Source organism: Sebastes umbrosus, chromosome 14 (assembly GCF_015220745.1).
Source record: "Sebastes umbrosus isolate fSebUmb1 chromosome 14, fSebUmb1.pri, whole genome shotgun sequence".
Lineage (NCBI taxonomy): Eukaryota > Metazoa > Chordata > Actinopteri > Perciformes > Sebastidae > Sebastes > Sebastes umbrosus.
This window is the reverse complement of record NC_051282.1, coordinates 30,772,556-30,787,678: the sequence shown is the minus strand read 5'-3', so window position 1 is coordinate 30,787,678 and position 15,123 is coordinate 30,772,556. Positions and strand designations below refer to the sequence as shown.

At 41.4% G+C, this 15,123-nt stretch overlaps 1 protein-coding gene across 2 annotated transcripts; it reads right to left on the bottom strand.

The window, feature by feature from the left end:
• Positions 1-1,089: 1,089 nt before the first annotated feature.
• gtpbp1 (GTP binding protein 1) lies at positions 1,090-14,214 on the bottom strand. 2 transcript variants are annotated; one of them, XM_037792077.1, is made up of 14 exons: positions 13,738-14,212; positions 9,441-9,552; positions 9,122-9,302; positions 8,771-8,954; positions 7,793-7,957; positions 7,568-7,691; positions 7,216-7,330; positions 6,605-6,749; positions 6,308-6,490; positions 6,006-6,141; positions 5,662-5,840; positions 3,227-3,388; positions 2,890-2,940; positions 1,090-2,193 (listed from the first exon to the last, which is right to left on the bottom strand). In XM_037792077.1, exons 1-14 carry the CDS (start codon positions 13,978-13,980, stop codon positions 2,074-2,076), a joined length of 2,100 nt encoding a protein of 699 aa, XP_037648005.1. In that variant the 5' UTR covers positions 13,981-14,212; the 3' UTR covers positions 1,090-2,073. The 2 variants fall into 2 exon arrangements, with proteins under 2 accessions (XP_037648005.1, XP_037648006.1); XM_037792078.1 differs by lacking the exon at positions 2,890-2,940 and having other exon boundaries at positions 13,738-14,214.
• Between the last annotated feature and the right edge of the window lie 909 nt (positions 14,215-15,123).

Below are 15,123 nucleotides of genomic sequence, written 5' to 3'. Positions count from 1 at the left end.
AGATCCCGCAGGTGTTACGCTTGAAACTGTCCTCTAATTTCACTTTATTATTTGTGGACTTGTGGATTTGCACACTTCCCCGTGTGCAGAAAACGCAATGTTTTTTTTTTATTTGATCCTAGCTACTGTGGCCGGTGTAAATCGCATTATATTGATCATCAAAAATGTACAATCAAAATACACAAGTATATTCGGTAACATTTCATTTTACAGGTCTGCAACTTTCATGGTAATTAGGTGATAATTAGTAAGTAATCGGTTTGGAATTTCTGTCAAATTAGCCCAATATTTACCTCCAAATTTATCAAAAAATGTAAATGTCTTAAAAAAATCAGCTACCAGGTTACATTACTGTAGACAATAAGTCACACAATGGTGGGATTTGTGTCTGATCAGAAGTGTCTTCTATTAGTTTGTGCAGCGCACAGCCGCTCCTCAAGCCTCAGGGCCCTATTTTAACCATTAGATGCTATTGTAGCATACAGTTATTAAAGGGACTCTATGAAAGAATCACAAATTGCTTGTTAACAGCGACACCTGTGGCCGTTAAGTCAAAGAAAGTCAGCGTCCTGCTTGTGCTCGCTCTACATAGACATGACCGAGCATCGCTCAACACAGTGAGGCGACACACGTCAGCTAAAACCACAATACAGCGGCATGGGACACCGACTCGCAATGATTTATACGTGTGAGAAGTTACAAACAGTCCCTTTAAATAATGTTTATAATAAAGTAATTTAGGATAAATTGAGGTAGATATTGGGGTCATTTGGCAGTAATTCCAAAGAAATTTCAAATAGGTAAAAATTGCTAAATTATCACCTAATTACCATGAAATTTGCAGACCTGTAAAAATGAAGCGTTACCGAATATTCTGCCGTCTCCTCAAAGACGATCCAGACAATCTGTAACATGTGGAACTGATAAGACTACACAACAACACTCCTGAGTTTCAGTATATTAGAGAAAAATATTCCGTTCTCCTGTTAAAACATTTTTTTTTCACTCTTAACAAAATAAAATCCATAGTATTTATATTTTTAATGTCATTTGAGAAGAATGCAGATATAGAAAAAGAACACAGTTAAAGTTGAGTAAAGCCGGTTTATTAATGCTCAGTTTGTTTTTTTAGCGTCAAACTCGTTTTTTTTAAAATGTCACAACATGTCAACAGCAAACAGGCCATCCATAACGCATGGGGGGGGTACTAGAGTTACAAGTAGCACTGCTGAGTACTGCATGTCCTTTAATAATCATGAGCAACTATGGGAGATGATGTGCTGTATCTGTTTGTATAAGGTTTGTAACGTGGCTGACTGACAGTGGAAGCATGGCAGACACTACTGAATGTGTGCAAAGTGACAGCAGGTTGAAAGACCATCAAAAGAGTGAACCTTTCTGCATGTATGCCAAATAAATAAGTGACAACTATAAAAACGCAAACAGCTTATATATTATGTTCCATATATGTAGAGTTTTTAAAATCACTACGGTGCCCTCTGCTACATTCATTTATGATTTGCATACATGTTTTTTTGTACAATGGCATCTTTCCAATCGGAGCACAACTAACAGCTAATTTACAGTATAAATAGTACATGAATTGTTTTTCATTGCAAATACACAGGGAATGCATGGAGGGGTGGGGGTTTAACGTATAGCTGCTCGTATTGGTGCTGGACCCTTGTTTTCGGTTTAGCCGCCCTCCCTGCCGCTGACAGGACTGAATGGTAGATTTCATAGACACATAAAATATGGATAAAATTAAATAAATCATCATCCTGAGTGAGGCTAACCTCAAAAAAAAACTCACTGCTTTCCATCACCCCAAACCACTCTATAAATAGTAAAAGGCAGCTGACGTTCAAATGCTTCATGAGGGTGTGTTTTGGTTTGGGGATGTACTGTACCTCTTTGTGTTCCCTTTTTAAATAATAAAAGTGTAAGAAGGCAAGGAGTGAGAAGACTGAGGAGTGTCTTGGCTCCAAACATCTGTATCCTTCATGGTTTGTGGAATGAAGACACTTGGTGGAGTGATAGCAGAGAGGGAGGTTTTATGAGAGGAGAGGAGGTTCAGGAGCCTCCTGTTCCTGACGAGGAGGGAGCTGCTGTGGGGTTGCTGCTGCTGCTGTTCTGGCCTTTTCCTTTGTGCCTCTGGCCGCCTCGTCTCCTTCCACCTCCTCCAGACTTTGGCTGCAAACGGAGAGAGATAACGAGAAAACACTTGATAAGACACCGCCATGACCAGAGGTCTGTTCTACGAAGCAGGATTTAGGGTCGGCGAGGTAACTTCAGGGTTTAACCCTTCAGGGTTTAGGTTGGATCACTTCTTAGCGGGGTAGATCGCCATGGTAACTGATGCTGAACACCTGACCTGCGTATAAAACCACCACCTACTGACCAATCAGAGCTCGGTGAGCGGATCGTATGATAATATTACACAAATATGAAGACATTGAAGTCATAATCCAGACTAAAAACAACACTGCTGTCCTTCCTGCATTTGGCAGCTTCAACGATGTTCATTTTAATTGGATTATGAGTTTAACTTCTTTGTATTTGTCTAATATTATAGTTTGTAAAATGTGCCGAGTTCATGTCTGTGATTGGTCAGATGCTGTAAAACCCGCCCCCTTTCATGTGAACACGCTCACAGCCAGACTGAGAAGCCCTGTGTTGATTTACCGAGTTGATTCAATTTAATGTCGTAAGACCACATTGTTAGGGTTAGTTAAACCAGACAACGAGACGATACCCTGAACATGTTGAACTCACTTCATAGTACAGGCCTCTGGAAACAGCATTGACTAAAAAAAAAACATCTTGCTTAGTAAAACGTAATCTCCCCTTTTCCACTGTTCTTGCTCATTTAGTCTTGACCTACTTTACCTTGTTCTCTTTGTTGCCCTCCTTTATCTGAGGGTCTTCATCTCCCTCTCCCTTAGGAAGCCAGCCATGCAAGCACAGGAGTGGAGGAGGGCGAGAGAGAGGGTGAAGGAGTGATGTGGCGTGACACAGTTACAGTTTAGGTTGAGATGAGACAAATCAACGCAGGATGTTATTGAGTGGCGGAAAAGAAACACAGAGCAAGTTAACAAGTTAGAAAAGAGCAGCAATGTTAAGTCAGCAAGTATACAGTCAGAGGCTCCAGAGACACACAACGACATCTCTACCACACTAAATAAAACCTCATGAAGTCACATGTTCTTATTGACTTGTGTCTCACCGGTTGTGTTGCGTTCGGCCCCCCCGACTGTGCTATCGAGGCTGCATCGTCGCTGGCTGCCGCGCTGCCGTCCTCTTTTCTCAGCGGTGCCTTCTTTGTGGACTGCATTTTGATTTGTGGAGGTTTGGAATTTGATGGTAAATTATTGGTGGATTGCAACAGCTGAAAAGATAAAGATATAAATAAAAAGAAATCAGCTACTCATGATGATAAAAAAAAAGCTCATTAAGAAAACTCTGCATATCTCAGCCTTCGTCCTGATCTGGATCGGATATGTTTCACAGGGGAGGAAGTAGAGTAATAACTACCAACACATGTCCTTCATTTATATTAGAGGTAGATCGATAGTGGATTTTTAAAGACTGATATAAGGTCCATATCTTCTTTACTTCTGCAGAAGCTTAGTCGGCTACTTTTGCATACGCCGTTTTTAATAAATCCGTTTTTTGCAACTCCAAATAATAATTAAAGCTGCAAGCAGCGATGATCGGGCCCTCGCCCAAGCGCGCACGTCGGGGGAATGCGCACGTCGGGACACGTACATGTCTTCAGGGCAAGACTCTTATAAAACATGTCAAATTTGGGGAAGATTGGACAATGTATAGCCAATTTACAACAACTTCCTGTTTCCTGTAGGGGGCGCTATGACTATCACGCATAATACCACATATATGTCTTCAGGCCTGGTCCATTATCCAGCTTGTGAAGTTTGGAGCAGATTGGACTACGTAAAGTCAAGTAACAACAGCCTCCTGTTTTTTGGCGAAGAAGCTTTTTCGCCGCCACGCCACGGCAACATGGTTCGATAACTTTCTGATCTTTTGATAAGTTTTCATCCCAAAGGTCTTAAGATGCTACTGACCAAGTTTGAGGTAGATGTGATTAATTTCTGAGGCAGAGTACATCAATGTGTAAAACATGATATTTCCTGTTACCACTAGGTGGCGCTATGACTGTGAGTCAAAATTTGCATATGGATGTCGTCAGACAGGGACCTTTATCAGGCATGAGAAATTTGGAGCATATAGGTTAATGTACGTCAAAGTTACAACAACTTCCTGTTTCTTGGCGAAAGGCGCTTTTTCGCCGCCACGCCACGGCAACATAGTTCGATAACTTTTTGATCTTTGAGTAACTTTTCATCCCAAAGGTCTTAAGATACTACTGACCAAATTTTAAGTTGATCGGGTTAAATCTCTAGGAGGAGTTCGTTAGAGTACAGCGCCTGGATATGGTAAAAAAACGCCATAAAATCCAATATGGCCGACTTCCGGTTGGGTTTACGGTATACCTCCAAGAGGGTTTTATTTACGTCTCGTCATGGTACATATACCTACCAAATTTCGTAAATTTAGGGGAAACGTGTCGTCGGGGCTACTCAATAGGGGGCGCTAGCGAGCCAATTTGCCACACCCGAGCACGAAACCCATATCAGATATTTATTTCACGCACGTCTGACACGTGTGCAAAATTTCAAAACGCGTTCATTATCCCAAGCACCTCGTTTTCACGCGCAAAGACAAGGAAGAATAATAATAATAATAATAAGAAGAATAATAATCATTTGAAATACAATAGGTCCTCGGACCGACTTTGTCGGTGCTCGGGCCCTAATAATTTGTAAGAGAATATCCAGAAGTGTGATTTGGAGGATTACATCATTGGAATTTTTTTGTATTTATTTGCAATGAACGATGCATTGTTCTGTGGCTTACAGTATGACCGACCAGGATTACTTCTGTTGCTCGTACATTGTTAAATGCCCCTTTTACAAACCATTAAATGTTGGTGCATATTCCCGGGTTAAGGAGGATCCTTAAAGCCACAGTAGGCAGAATGTTTTTGGCATCATTGGGCAAAAATTCCATAATAACCTTTCATCATATTGTAATTCAAGTGTTCTGAGAGATAACGAGACTTCTGCTCCTCCTCATGGCTCTGTTTTCAGGCTTTAAAAACTCTAGCGTTCCTATTGGTCCGGTCATGTGATGTAAGTGACCACATGACTGGTGGCGGCTGTGCATCCATCGGTCTCTATCAGAGCCCAGTTCCGACAATAACGATAGTTAGTAAAACGTCCTATCGGCGCCGATTAATCAGTCTACCTCTAATTTAAATCCTTTCATGCAATTATTAGTCAGTAATTTCCACAAACGCTTTGCTTTTACACAAGGAAATGTTTCTTCTGGTCTTTAACCTACTCTTAAATGCCTAATGAAAAAAATGTATGGTTAATATAGTAGTCGTTGCAAATGGAAATGGAATGGAGCCTTTTCCACTATTTTAAACATTACAGATTTTGTCCTGAAAATGATTCCTTTTAATAATAATTAGGGCTTTAGGCACTGGCACATCATTGTAATGGAGGAATATATATATGTATATATATATATATCTTTAGCAGAAGTCCTTGATGTTCCAGGAGGCTGCGTTACCTTGGTGATGGTTCCCACAGCCTTGGTGCGTCCCTCCCTGAACACCAGCCTCTGGTCGCAGTGCAGGTACTCGGGGGTTTTGATGAAGCGGAAGTGGACTGAAGCCTTGTCCCCTGTCCGTAAGCAGTCTCTGTTCATGGACAGGATGGTGGCTGTCTGCCTTATGCTGCCGCAGTGGACTGTGAGAGTGAAGGGGGAGGAAACAGAAACAGGAGAAATTAGTTTATGCAAAGGCAACAGTGAATCACTAAAATATGCACTGGGAGTGAGTCTTAAGAAAATCATTTTGCAGAACATGCATGTCCCCCCAACTCCTTGACCTTCTCCGTGTCATGGTTACCCACCCATGGCCTGGTATCTGGGGGATATCGTAGTGGGGTGATGCAGTACCAGGATCTCAGCCTCAAACTCCCAGGTAGCCTGTGGGCACAGCCTCGGGGAAACCATCACCATTCCTTTCCTTATGGACGAACGCTTGATCTGTACAAAGAGCAGTGCGACAGGAGGGAGGATACAGGAACAAAGAAATGATCATTCTTCAACACGGTGCTATAAATTGTCAGGATTATCTGTATTAGATCAGTTGAGCGTGATAAGAGAGATGGAAGAAACGAGGGAAGCTGGGGGAGATTTATCCCCTTCCTACCTTTTTGAGAGCAAATGAGGCGGTCTGACCTCCTCGGACCTCCTTCACGGGCATTCTCTTGCGGTGGATTGATTTGACGGCGATGGGGATGAAGCTGCCCAACGGGTCCGGCCCTAGTAGCATCGTATCATTCAGACGTATGAGTCCACGTAAAGTAGTCCCCGATACCACTGTTCCCACTCCCTGAGACATGAGCAGAACACAACCGGTGGGCATTCAGCATGATGTTCCTCACTCAGGCAGTTCACACAGTAAAATGCATTTAGTGAATTAGGGATTTGTCACAGGTGAGCGTACCGGTACGGAGTAGGTGTCGTCTATCTGAAACTCAGCAGGCTGGTCGTCCCGGTACGAGGTCCTGGAGGAGAGCAGGTTGAGAAACATCTTGAGCAGTTCCATGTTCTCTCCGCTTACATTGGAGATCTGAAAGATGGGACACATCCTGGGGACACACAACACGCACGCACGCACGCACGCACGCACGCACGCACGCACGCACGCACGCACGCACGCACGCACGCACGCACGCACGCACGCACGCACGCACGCACGCACGCACGCACGCACACACACACACACACACACACACACACACACACACACACACACACACACACACACACACACACACACACACACACACACACACACACACACACACACACACACACACAGGTTACAAAGGATCATTTTCACTCTTAAGGCCTTTACGTAAATGACACGAAAATGCCAAATACTCACCTGCGAACATTATATGTGTAAAGCTTTTATTGTGAAAGGTAAGAACGGAAGGAGTGGCTCTGGTCTGCGCTACCTTTGTCAAGGTTGAAAGGAATAATAACGTTTGCCTAAAGTTTGATGTACAAATTAATCGCACGAAAAAAACATCGAGAGAAAAGACTTGGTACCTCTCCGAACTGAAGTTTGAAGCCGTGACGATGACGTCGTCTGTGTTCTGGACCAGTACGGGGATCTTCCTACAGCCGGGGGACTTCAGTAACCTCTGGAGTAGTTTCAGGGTCTCTGTTATGAGCAAAGCAAAACCACAAGAATGATGGCACATAGCCTGAAAAAATAAACACAGACTATACATGTGCAGTCAGACAGCGTATAAAATTACAAACTACAGTACAACACACCAACACATGGCGCAACTTTTCAGGAAAATCTAACCGCATATTGACGCATACTTCTTATTGTTGCATTGTGTTTTAAAAAGAAATCTAGTTTGAGTTCTAAACGTGTCTCCGCAGGACTGACCTTGCAGGATGTTGGCTGGACACATGTCTATCTTGGTTACCACCACAAACACAGGCACATTCAGGGCTAAGGCCAGGCCCAGGTGCTCTTTGGTCATCCCTACGATACCTGCATTACTGCCCACCTGGCGACGCAGAGAGAGAGACAGAAACCTTTGTCTATATTTTAATAAAAGAAACAGGAACAAAGTTTTTCCTATTGCCCCCCACACACTCCCCTTCTCACCATGAGCATGCAGAAGTCAGGCAGGTGTCCGGTCATCCCAAACACCGTGGTCTTGAGGTATTTCTCATGGCCAGCCAGGTCTATGAAGGTAATGACCTTGGAGGACTTCTCACAGATTTTGGTCCAGTCCAGGCTTCCTCCGTGACTGTCTGGTTTGTTCACCACCTAGGGCCAGACAGACAGACAGACAGGGGCCCTGACACACCGAGCCCACAGTCGGACAGTTTGGGGCCGTGGGCATAGTTTTTGCGCTGTGTCCCGCATCGTCGTCTCTAGTCTGCCCACGTCGGAGGCTTTTGTCTGATTATGTTGAATCGGCCGCAGCACTCGTCGGTGAGAGAAATCGTCTGATTGTCTGTTCAGCTCAAACGAATCAGTGCACGAGAAGAGAAACGGAAGTGAAGAAAGCAAGCCGAGTAAAGTCAACATTTTTCATCTTCATCTCATCTGATCATTCCAACACACGGATATTTTCACAGCGACATGAACATCTGGAATGAAGCTAAGCGGTGGGTGAGAGTGCTGTAAAAATGGTCGGCAGATGCTGCTTTGTTTCATGTACGTATCATAACAACGGCTTGTATATCTGCCGATCCACTGTCTTCCGGTTTCCCTTTTTGAATAAGGAATACAGACTACCGCCGCCTGCTGGTGTGGAGAGTTATTTCCTCTCACGCAGACGCAGAACGTACGTGGTTGATGGTAGTTGGCGGTGTGTTCAAGTGCAACTTTTTGGCCGAGAAAAAGGCGACGTGATGCGACTCAACAGTCGGCCTTCGTCGCCGCTAGTTCTTTGATGTAGGATTGGTGTGATGGGGCCTCATCATTCACACTGTATCCACCTCCATATGCTCCACACACACATTAAGCAAGTTGTTGTTTCCCATCTCTCTCCTGGTCGTTGCCAGTTTCTGTAAATAATACAACTATTCTTCCAGAAGCTTCTTTGTGTGCTCTGCCGCCTCTCTAGATCCTCACCTGTCCCTCCTGGTCAAACCCCAGGATGTCGTTGCCCACGCTGCTGGTCCTGCCACTCTCCATCTCGTGTTTGTGTCTGAAGAGCTTCTGGCGGGCAAAGCCCCTGCCGTTGTCCAGCTCTCCGTGCGTCAACACGCCCAGCAGAGTACTTTTACCAGCATCCACGTTACCCACAACCGCAACCCTGAGGGAGAGAGGAGCATCAAAATATCACCTAACAAGGAAGGTATAACTTTCTGTCTCATTAAAGAACATATAATGCTGTGAAAAAGAAAGGAACTATCATTCTAGTGGGATATATTACTGGATTGTAACCATGAGCCCTTTTCATTCAGATATCTGACCGCTCACCTGACCTCCAGGAAGTCCAGCTCACCCACACGCCGGCGGATCAGATAGTCGCGGACCAAACCGGCAGCCTCATTACGCTCTCGGAGTGTTATAAGGTCAGCGTCCACTTGCTCACACATAGAGCGCACCGTGGCTGCTGAGGCCTCCATGTCCTTCTCATCCAGACCCCAGTCACCGCCATCTACGACGAGGGAGAAGAACAAGAGGTAAGTACACAATTTAACATTTAACAACCCTACGATTGGTCCAGGTCTGATGAACAGCTGTGGCACAGATTCACTGAAAAAATAGGGGGGGAAATTGTCTGTGTTTTTCTCACCTGAGCCCATCCCAACCACATAGATGGTCTCTCCACATCCCTCTTCCATCCTGTCCCGTAGCTGGCGAAGTAACGAGTCATACTGCTCTCCATTTGGGCTGACAAGTGCCAGCTATTGGTTTGAGCATGTGGGGGGGAGAAGAAGGAAACAGAGAGAAAATTGTTGGAGTTATTATGACCCTAGCTTGATGGTTGTTCTACAATCAGTGATCAACTCTGGGATCTGAAAAATAAAGCCAATGCCAGTGCCTTAAACCTGCATTCTCTCTCACAGCCAGCAGGGGGCGACTCCTCTGGTTGTATAGAAGTCTATGAGAAGATGAGCCTACTTCTCTCTTGATTTATTACCTCAGTAAACATTGTAAACATGTTTATGGTCTCAATCGCTAGTTCCAAGTCTTCTTCAATACAGCATGATGTTCATTTAGTAAATGATGGTCCAATTAAGAGTCAGACAGACCATAAAGCAGGGTATTAACTATTCAAAAGTTGGTGATAATTGCAACAGGCGTGGTTGCTTTCATGAGAGACAAGTGACTGGACTTCAAAGTAAGCATCACTAGGGGCATTTTTTCCCTCAGTTCAGACAATATTCATATTCTTATATTCAAAATGTAAGCCACGGTAGAAAGTAAACCTAGAGGGAACAGCAAGTTCAAAAGCTGCTCTCCAAACACAAACGCAGCTGTCTCTCTTCCCATGAAACTCCTCAAGGTTACACGTGAACGCAGTATGATTGAATGAGCAAATACAGCCAACAGTACTGCTCACGCCAGTTTAATTCAGTAGCGCTGTGAGGGCATTTTACCATGCTGTGGTGGTAATGCTTGTAGCAGATTTAATAATTAATAGTCAATTAAAACACATCAGAGACTGCACCAACCTGTCAACCATTCAAATCACTAATCAAAACACACCAACTGCTTTTAATGTGTGATTAATGTTGTGTTTAATATATTATTATGTCCTTGTTTATGATCATTTTAGCGCTATATAAATAAGATTTAATTTATAATTTATTAATATTATTATTATTATTATTATTATTATTATTATTATTATTATTATTATAAATAATAATAATAATAATAATAATAATAATAATATTAATAAATATGTAATGATAATTAATAACTCAAAATGATACATCATAAACCCATAAATTGGTACAAAAGGTGAAGGAGAGTGATGGCACTCTACTTCGGCTATCAGACGCAATTAGTTTATTTTAAATAACTGAAATTTAACATTAAATTCCATATATGATGCCACCCAATTTTAGAAATACAGGGAAAAATTAAATAGAATAAAATTAAATAGAATAAAATTAAATAAGATTAAATAAGATTTAATTTAATTTAATTTAATTTAATTTAATTTGATTTGATTTGATTTAATTTAATTTAATTTAATTTAATTTAATTTAATTTAATCAAAATTAATCAATTGAGCCTCATAATCTCAGGGCTGCTATGCAGTTCTTGGCCATGGTTTACAATGGCTTTAATAAACACACAAATTACAGGATGAAGTTCTTTATAAATTAAATGTTTATTGAACTACTAAACAGAAAAACAAATGAATAAATGATGAATAAAATGAGGATAATGAATGAAGCTTTTCTGAATGAAAGTGGACGATGTGTGACCAAGTGGGATCGGTGACTGATATCCTTGATTACCAATTAAATCTTTGTTTGAATAGATTAATGCTCTGTTTGGCAGTTGAGAGTTTAAGAAACACCAGGGAAGATTGTGAAGCAACTCAACCTAATTTTAGGGGAGATGCTAGTTTAGGCATCCTGCTGGGCCGCCCTGAACAGAGGCAAGAAGATCAGGACGAGCAAGAAGAGCAAGAAGAGCGATCTGTGGGTTGGGTAGTTTTACTGACTTCTGATCAGAGGTCAGGTGTCATGGTGTGAACCTCCGACCACTCCCATCTGAACTTTCTGGTTTTAAATTCTTGTCTATAAACGTCTTGCTGTCACCACTCTCTTCGCTACACTGCGTTACAAAAGATTTAAATTGGTTGTTATGTGTAGAGGTGCATGTGTGTACAGTATTGGGGCAGCGAAACTGTCCCGAAGCTTTAAATGCATTCAAATATCTTTCACCGAAATGCGAAGCCCAAAAACATAGTATTCAGGAAGGACAGCCCTAATGCTGTGACTGTTTTATTTCACTGTTAAGATAAAATGGGCAGAGAGGTGTCCCTGGAAAACCGGGTTATGATGGTGTTATTAATGCTAAACATCTACATTTGAAAGTAAATTGATGGTGTTACTGAAGCATATATCATGGTTCGGCCAAAACTGTGATACTAGATAAATAATCTGCAGAAGTAAATCAACGTATATACGACACAGCAGCTTATCAGAGACGGACACAAACCGATGAAATTGACAGCAGCCAAAGGTGGACTGCCTCCCTGATGCAACCGTGTGTCATCTTCCTTTGAGGAATGTAACACCATTGTTATGTGTAATTTGACCCAAGCCTGACTGCTTCAAGCTCATACATGTTTACATCTTTGTAAAAGTCTCACTCATTTGACAGGACTGAATACTTAATAGCTACTTTGCATCCAAATCTTTTTTTATTGGATTTTTTTGCAGACATGGCGAAAGTTGTTTTATCAAATATAGAATATAACTCAGTGTCCGTGACATGAAATAAAAACAGAAAAAGGACCCAACCCACCCCATGTTGGTCACACAACAGGGAAACAAAAAATAAATTAATAAATAAATAAATAAAATAGAAAAATAGTAATAAAATAATGAATTTTAAAAAGTAAATAAATAGAAAAGAAAAGAAAAAAAAAATATATGAAATCAAATACTGGATTTAGCTTAAAATAATAGTAATAATATAATAATAAATAGATAATAGCTACTTTTAGTAATTCAAAATAGGTCTGCAGCCTTCTTGTTTAGTGCTCGTATAGACTGATAGTAATGTAGTTTAGCAGGTTAACCTGAACCTTATCTTGTTTCATCAGCCTGTGCGTGCGTGTGTGTGCATGTGTGCATGTGCGTGCGTGCGTATGTGTGTTTGGTTAACACACCATGTCAACATGTCAAGTCAATGTTATGGTTTGTTTGATAACATAGTCTATTATGTTGCAGCTTTACACAGCAGCAGTATCACTGATATGGTTCAATAGAGACATGTTGTGGTAGCATATGGTGCTTGATAAGCAACTGGTGTTAGATTTAGGTTAGGTTAGGTTAGGTTTAGGTTAGGTTTAGGTTAGGTTAGGTTAGGTTAGATTTAGGTTAGGTTAGGTTAGGTTTAGGTTAGGTTAGGTTAGGTTAGCTTTAGGTTAGGTTAGGTTAGGTTAGGTTAGCTTTAGGTTAGGTTAGGTTAGGTTAGGTTAGATTTAGGTTAGGTTAGGTTAGATTTAGGTTTAGGTTAGGTTTAGGTTAGGTTAGGTTAGGTTAGATTTAGGTTAGGTTAGGTTAGGTTAGGTTTAGGTTTAGGTTAGGTTAGGTTAGGTTAGGTTAGGTTAGGTTAGCTTTAGGTTAGCTTTAGGTTAGGTTAGGTTAGGTTAGGTTAGGTTAGGTTAGCTTTAAGTTAGCTTTAGGTTGGGTTAGGTTAGGTTGGGTTGGGTTAGGTTAGCTTTAGGTTGGGTTGGGTTGGGTTGGGTTGGGTTGGGTTAGGTTAGCTTTAGGCAAGGTTAGGTTAGCTTTAGGTTGGGTTAGGTTGGGTTAGGTTAGTTAGGCTAGGTTCAGTTGGGTTGGGTTAGGTTAGCTTTAGGTAAGGTTAGGTTAGGTTGGGTTGGGTTGGGTTAGGTTAGGTTAGCTTTGGGTTAGGTTAGTTAGGCTAGGTTCAGTTGGGTTGGGTTGGGTTAGCTTTGGGTTAGGTTGGGTTAGTTAGGTTAGGTTGGGTTAGGTTAGCTTTGGGTTAGGTTGGGTTAGTTAGGTTAGGTTAGCTTTGGGTTAGCTTTGGGTTAGGTTGGGTTAGGTTGGGTTGGGTTAGTTAGGCTAGGTTCAGTTGGGTTGGGTTAGTTAGGTTAGGTTAGCTTTAGGTTAGGTTGGGTTAGCTTTTTTTTTGTTTTAAAGTTAGGTTTAGGTTAGGATCAGCTGGGTTAGCATTAGCCACAGCTAGCTCTTTTAGCTTCACTAGAGTCCACAAAGTGTATACTTTATGGTAACGTTACTCATTAGTTACAGCATGGAGCAGCATATGATGTTGTGTAATTACATATATATAACACAATACAACAACACCTTGTTTTCATTCATTCATCCACAGAGCAGCTAACGTTAGCTTAGCAGCGGCCTAGCTGTGTTTACCTTGTTGGTGAAGTCGACCCCTCGGTCCTCGGGCTCTCCGTTGAACAGCTCCCCGTCATCAGAGCACTCATCTCCGGCGTCCTCTCCGCATCCGCAGCCTCCGCGGTCCGGAGCGAAGATACTGGCCGGGACTAAAGCGTCGGCCAGCGGGATGGAGACCGGCTTTAGACCCGGTATCTGATGCCTTATACCCGGTTCATGAGGCTTTAGACCCGGCTCTGCTGCTGCTGCTAGTGATGCCATGGTTCTACGTCTTTGCCAGCCTGGCAGAGATAAATATCGGTTGTTGTGGTGACGGATGGCAACCAGGAGACCTCAGACCAGATCACATCAGATCCGATCCGATCAGATCCACCGCTCTGCTGTTAGTGATCAGCTGATCAGCTGTGAGTCAAACTGCAACAATGTATCAGTTTATCATCACAACACAGCAACGTGCTGCTTCTCTATCTGCTGTCAGTTTACAGTCGAGCCATTTAAAAACAAATAGACTCCACCTCATCAATATTAACCAGGAAGGAGTGTGTTTAAACCTTCATATTCACCAATAGTATGAAAGTCAATGTGAATGTATGATCAGTGGACCAATAGCAGTGAGGGGGCTGTTCATATGATTACAAGGTGGACCTGGTAATGTGTGTGTAAATGGTGTAATCACAGTGTAATACTCCTCCACTACTTATGTAATGATAATAATAATTTTAAATTTTAAATTGAAAATTGTTGCATCATCTGGCTAAGGAGAAACTTACATAATATAATAATAATATAAGATATAGATAGATATAAGATTTGGGACTCATTCATGACATATTTGAAGGGGAAGATTTCAAAGAACTTGTAGTGATCTATTATTTATTTATTTTTTATTTATATATATATATATATGTATATATATATATATATATATATACATATATATATATATATATTTTAATCTTTATTCTATTTTAATTTTCATGTATTTTTTGAGAGGTTTTGTTATTAATAGGAGTTTTTTTTCTTTCTTCTTTTCCACCAAGATGTGATCTTAGTACCTTATCAGCAAGTATGACAGCAGTGCCTTACTCACATTATATTCTAAGTGCCTTTATATTTGAAAAATTTCAATTAACATCTTTGTCTATATGTATATATATATATATATATATATATATATATATTATCTGTGAAATAATCACTAGAAATTTGTTCAGACAAACTGGCCAGCCAAGTTTCGTATAGGACATAAAAGTAAAAAAAAGAATAGTTTGAGATAAGTTGATAATTAAAACAAGTAATGTTTTTTTATCCAAAACAGTGACAAGTTTGTGTCTGAGGGTCAATGACACATTACAATGGTATTACCTTTTCTTTTCCCGTTAGAGGGTTACACAGGGTTGCATC